The sequence below is a fragment of the Sciurus vulgaris genome, assembly GCF_902686455.1.
Source record: "Sciurus vulgaris genome assembly, chromosome: 6".
In the NCBI taxonomy this organism is placed as follows: domain Eukaryota; kingdom Metazoa; phylum Chordata; class Mammalia; order Rodentia; family Sciuridae; genus Sciurus; species Sciurus vulgaris.
In genome coordinates, this window is record NC_136466.1 from 30534166 (window position 1) to 30540165 (window position 6000).

General features: G+C 50.7%; 1 protein-coding gene across 2 annotated transcripts in view; it reads right to left on the reverse strand.

Moving 5' to 3' along the window:
• Positions 1–5753, reverse strand: part of ACSL6 (acyl-CoA synthetase long chain family member 6) — a 58285-nt gene extending 52532 nt beyond the window's left edge. Inside the window, exon 1 of one of the 2 annotated variants that reach the window (XM_079144137.1) lies at positions 5553–5753. In XM_079144137.1, the coding sequence (XP_079000263.1) occupies positions 5553–5601 (49 nt within the window). In that variant the 5' untranslated portion in view covers positions 5602–5753. The remainder of the gene's footprint in view (positions 1–5552) is intronic. The other variant, XM_079144136.1, reaches the window with a different exon arrangement.
• Between the last annotated feature and the right edge of the window lie 247 nt (positions 5754–6000).

The window sequence follows — 6000 nt, forward strand, 5'->3', positions numbered from 1 at the left end:
CACCAGAAGCAGAATAAAGGGGCTAGAAGTGCTGACTTTTCCAAAGGGATCCCAGCTGTGTCCCCCTTTTCCATTCTGGTAATTTTCCCCTCTCATAGACCTGGGAATATCACTGTCCAGCCTTGAGTCAACCTCCTTGACCAATCTCACTGGCTGGTCATATCCTACCTTAAAGCTCTGTCTCAACTCTGTCATTTCTGTATGGCCTCTGACTGACCTTGCTGTCCAATCTCTGGTTGACCTCACCATCAATTGGATTTTCTGCCTATTTGGTGGGATCTCTGATCAGTGTCCAGAATGGTCTATCGTTAGGGCTGGGGTGGGTGGGCAGGTAAAGCCTCACAGAATAGCTTAAACCTCAACAACAGTTCACATATTACAAGGGAAAATGGCTTTATAGCAGGGCCAAGTCCTGCTCAATCCCTCAGGATCTACTTTCTGTATAGGTGGGCCACACATTTCTGGGAGGGTCCTAGGAACTGATTAATGAGAACTGTCACCGAGGTGCCCATTCAACCTGGACTTGACTGCTCTCTCTCTCTCTCTCTCTCTCTCTCTCATTCCTCCAACGACCATCAATCACTAGATCTGTTCCTGGTCCCAACAGGTGCCAATCTGATCTGCTTGTTTCAGGGACTGCAAACTGTCCTTGTTTTCTGCTGTAAAGATCCAGGAGGCAACTATCTTGGAATATAGGCCTGAATGGGTAGATGGCAAGCCAGAAGCTAACTATCCCCAATTCTCCTCAAACACAGTGACAACCCCTAGGTGAATGCCTGGAGTAAGTGTGGGAAGAGGAAGGATGTATCTGGGAAAAGCAGGTGAATAGTCAGGTGGGACTACTTGGAATTTTGAATCTTTCAGACTCTTGAGACTACCATTTGGGTCTCTGAATAGCTCAGATTGGCTCAGACTTTCCCAACCTACTTCCCACTTTCCCATTTCTGTCTATCACAGACTGTAAGCTTCACATGAATCAAGGGTTACAAAAGGACGTAAGCACACCTGCCAGGGAGCTAAGTGAGCAGGTGAGTGAATGATGGGGAATCACCCCTGAGCCCAAAGCAGCATCTCACCCACAGCACTCCCCTCCCCCACCAATTCTGGGCCCAATGGTTGATTAGTGGGAACTCCTGCAAGACCAACACAGGGAACGGGGCTATCATACCAGGCCATCCATGAGGTGAGGACCTTGACTGGGCATTCCTCTCAGCTAAGCTTGACAAAGTGGCCAGAACTCCAAGTCTACCAGGAGGCCAGAACCTTGGAGCTCTAAGGAAACAACAGCTTTTAGAGAAGACTACCTTCCCCCGAACCAGTTCCTCCTGAAGCTGTGAGTTGGTACATTCATTCATTCATTTATCAAGCCCTTTTGCTTCTCTTCCAGGTTGCACTCATTCTCAGCATTCAAGATTATCCAGTGAAGGCTGACCTAGACCTGCCAACAAGGAATTCACACCTGCTTTCCCCTATTGCTTCTACCATATTGGCATCTTCCCCCAGGTTGGCATAGAGCTTGGCATCTTGATAGACGTACACTAAAAGTCTGTTGTTTGCTGATTGACTTGTTGTGAGAAAATAGCTTATAAATACATCACCATTTATAAATACATCATTACTAAAATAAATTGTTCTCAGGGAATGCTTTATTCATTTATGCAATAAACTCTGACACACACTGTATGTCTAACCCTGGGTTGGGGACACAGAGATGAGACATCCTGGCTTTGCCTTCGAGGAGATCATAGGACTTATGGAAAAGGTCAAGTACTGCTGTTCACTGGAATGTGTGTCACTAAGGGATGTATGTGGCCTGTTGATCACAGAGATGGTGTCACCCCGGCCATCCACATTCCCAGTTCCAGATATACCTTCCAATGGCTACCACCACACAGAATAATATCAACATGCTGTGGCTTGCCATTCTAGGCTGGTAGAGTCTAGCCCTGGCAACCTCACTGACAAGTAGAATCTGTCCCTCCATTTCATTTATTCCTGTTGCCAATCTTTCCTCATACAGGTCCCTCTGACTGCTATGCCTTTTCTTTCCCTACTTCCTTTTTGCATGTTGATATCCTGGACAGCCTCTGGATTGCAAGTGTGAGGATGTGGATATGACTCACAGGTCTTGTAAGTTGCTTCCCCATTAAAATCTCCCTGGGTCTCAGTGCTTCATCTAGTAAGTGAGGCTAACAATGCCACAGGGCAGCAGGAAGATTGAAGGAAAGCTTGAAGAATCACAGAACATCATGGTTAACAGTGAAAGAGTAGCTAAATCAGCTGGGCATGGTGGGGCACAGCTATAATCCCAGTGGCTCAGGAGGCTGAGACAGGAGGACTACAAGTTCAAAACCAGCCTCAGCAACTTAGTGAGGCCTTAAACAACTCAGTGAGACCCTAAATAAAATACAAAAAGAAGGGTTGGAGATGTGGCTCAGTGGTTGAGTGTTCCTGGGTTCAATCCCCAGTACCAAAAAAAAAAAAAAAAAAAGTAGTTAAGTCAGCGTGCTTTCAACAACACCCCCCACATGTACACACATACACACCCAGTACTTCATTCAATGAACATCTGAGTGCCTATATGTGTCCGGTGTTGGCTAGATAAACAGCATAGTTTCTGTTATTCAAAAGCCTAATTTTCACCTCTTTTTGCAAACAAGCCAGAACTTCATCCTCACTCACATCACCATATGCGTGGGACAGCCTTGGGTTCTATCTGGAGCTGTAGCTAAGCCAAATTCAGCCTTCTGAAGGTCATCCTAAAAACCCTTCTCCTCACAAGAGAGAAAAACAGCTAGAGAGCAGAAAGGCCGAGTTCTGCTGCCCCCTGGTGTCAGTGTGCTCTTGCTGGAGCATCCCACCCTAACCATACAGGCTGGAGAGAGGAAATGTTCCTGAGGTCAGAATCTACCACATGGTGACAGACTGAAAATCCAGGCTTTTTTCTTTTATGAGGCATGTCCCTAGCTGACCAGACAGCTGTCTGTTCTGCCTGCAGCTCCAGCACCATCTGTCTCAATTTTTGGCTGCCTTCTTGGGCCTCCTTGAGTGGCCTTAGACCTCACTCCAGTTTTCCCCACCAGGGGGGTGGGGATCGTGGGGGGTTGTATAGAATCTAATGGGACTGAGCTGAGCAGAGCATGCAATTCCCACCTGTCCTGGCAAATTCAGCCAGATGCCTGCCTCACCAGTCTTTGAACTGGCAGTTCTGCCTCATCCCACCAGGGCCAGTTCCACTTCCCTTAGGGTAATGACCAGGGCTGAGACCACATCCCTTCCCCTTTCTGGAGCCCAGCCTCAACTCACACCACCATTCTTGGGCCATATCTATTTTCACCCATAATATAATAATAGGCTCCCACCATATTCCTGACCTCTACTCTCCTTCCCTGGCTCAGCCTGGCCACTGTGGCTAAATAGAAAGTTCCTCTGCCCATCTCCCACCTCAGATAAAACCCCTTCCTCCATGACCTCCTTCCACAACTCAGGTTACCCCAGCACAAGATGCTGGAGAGACACACACACACGCACAGATACACCACCATAGTTTTCTCTGTACACGTTTGCTGGTCTGACTTTCCCTACTTGCAGTTTGGCCTTCCAGCCTCTGACAAACACCCCAGTATGCCACAGAAGCCTACTCAGACATTCCAGTGGTCAGGCATGCAATTGAACAGACTGGACCCTGTACAAGAGAAATCTGTCTACCAAGAGTGATGCCTCTTTCTACTTTGTGCAAAGGAGCCACATAGGAAGCTAGAAGTTGTCCTGTTTGACCACTTTGAGGTCCCTGGATAGTCCCTCAGAAAGGTAGATCTCCTCATTCCCTATTCAAGAAAGTACCTGGCCACTGTAGGAAATGTTCCACAAGGAAACAGGACAAAAGGCCAGTTTTAAGTTGTTGACAACATAACTTGGCTTATAGACAAGGACCCCACATATTGAGGGGGGTTTTCTCACAAGCTGTTGATGACCCTTGTCACAAGTGATCTTGCAGTCCCCAGACAACTCCCTGAATCCATAGAACACCAGGTTTTCAGAGAGCTTCTTTTGAACCCATGGCTGGGGCAGGGGGCTTCCTGTGGGTAAGTGATCTTAGCAATGGGGAGAAGCTCTGACACCATCCATCACTCAGGCAATAAATGTTGGCTGTTACTATCATCACCATCATCATCGTTATGATCACCATCATCATTTTGATTACTCCTGACCCCAATGCTAGCCCTGTCCTTGCCTGTTGGGTATGTATCAAGACCAGAGAGGCCTTGCACAGCCTGTCATCAGACACTAGCAGACAGAAGGAGCTTAGGAAGCTGAAGGGATTAGAGAGGTCTTACCCCTCCCCCACCCCTACGCAGGGGGAGTATCCCTGTGGCCTAACTCAGGGCAGCAGTGGGGGTGCAGGAAGTGATTACCTGGCCCATCAACCCTCCAGGTTCAGGCCTGTTACAACAAAGCACCAGGCACTGGTTGATCAGTTCAAACCTCAGATCAAATCCCAGTCTACCAGATATTATCTGCATGATATTGGCAAAGTCAATTGACTTTCGAACCTCAATAAAAATGAGATGACACTACCAACCTCCTACTATTTGCTGTGAATATTAAATAACACATGCAAAAGTGCAGATAAGGATCTCTAAAGGATCAACTTCTTCCCCTTCTTTGGCTCAGTAAAAACTCCATCATCATCTCTGATGATGATGTTTAAATGTAAAATAATAACGAACACTGACATTCATAGAACATTTGCTTTAGGCTAGGCCAGGTTGAAGGCCAATTTAAGGGTAAGCACATCGCATAAATTATCAAGCACAATCTGCACATGGCAGTGGGGCTGTAGGTGGGGGTATTATACTCAGGAGGACCCAGAGAGAGGTCAGCATCCAGGCGTGGGGATATGGGGGTTGAAGAAAACGCCTGGCAAAGATCCAACAGGGATCCTCATGGACTCCTAAGAGGGTTGCAAGGATGAGAACTCCTATGAGGGGTAACAGAGGGGGCTGGAAGCAGTGGGGGCACAGCTCCAGGCACAGCCAGGGCAGATGAACCCAATTTTACAGCAATCTTGTACTGTGGTAGGAGGGCGAGCAGGGAGTGGTCCTAAGGAAGCTTCTGGCAGGGATCCAGAAGCCCTGGTCAGTCCTGGCTACACAGCTGACCACCTACTGCGGGACCTTGGGGGCCAACACCCTTGGTTTCTGGTCGCAAGAGATGGACAAGGACGCAATAAGTCTGTCCCCACCTTGGCTCGGGGCCTAATCTGATCAGCAGGTCCTCGCAATAAGGGGAGAGGGGCGCTAGAATCCAATGGAGGTTGTTGTGGAGTCGCAGTGAGCAAGGCCCCCTATCTCCGCAGACCCAGCTGCTTCCCAAACCCGGCCCGGAGTCCGCCGGAACTGGGGACGACCCGGAGACCTTGAAGGGACAGCCAGCAGCCAGGACGGGGGGCTCCACAGCCGCGGGAATATAACACCCGCACCTTGGGCCAAGACACCACAGCTTACGGGAGATGGAGGTCAGGGACCAACAAGGACGGCGCAGGGACTTACCCACTAACAGCCAGAGGGAGCCCCCCGACACCAGGAAGAAGGTCAGCATGTCGGTCAGCCGGGCCCAGCCTGGCCCGGCACGGCCTCCAGGGCCCGCAGCCCCGCAGCCCCACCGTAGCCGCGCTGCCGCGCCGCCGCCGGGTATTTTTAGCCCCCGCCTCCCGGCTCCGCAGCTCCCCGCCTCCCCGCGCCGCTGCGGAGACTGGGCGGGAGGGGGAGGGCGCGGCGCGCGCTCCACTCCAGAGCCCCACTCCCAGCCCCGCAGCCTGGAGGGGTCAGGGCGCCGCCCGCGCCGCCCGCCTCGGAACCGCCGAGCCCCGGGCGGGGGAGGGGTCGCATTGAGCACCAGCTCTCTCCGCCTTCGCGCCCCCAACGTTCTGGGGAAACGGGCTGGAGTGGGGCGCACGGGCGACGCGCAGTCGTCAGTCACCCACCCCACCAACGCGCA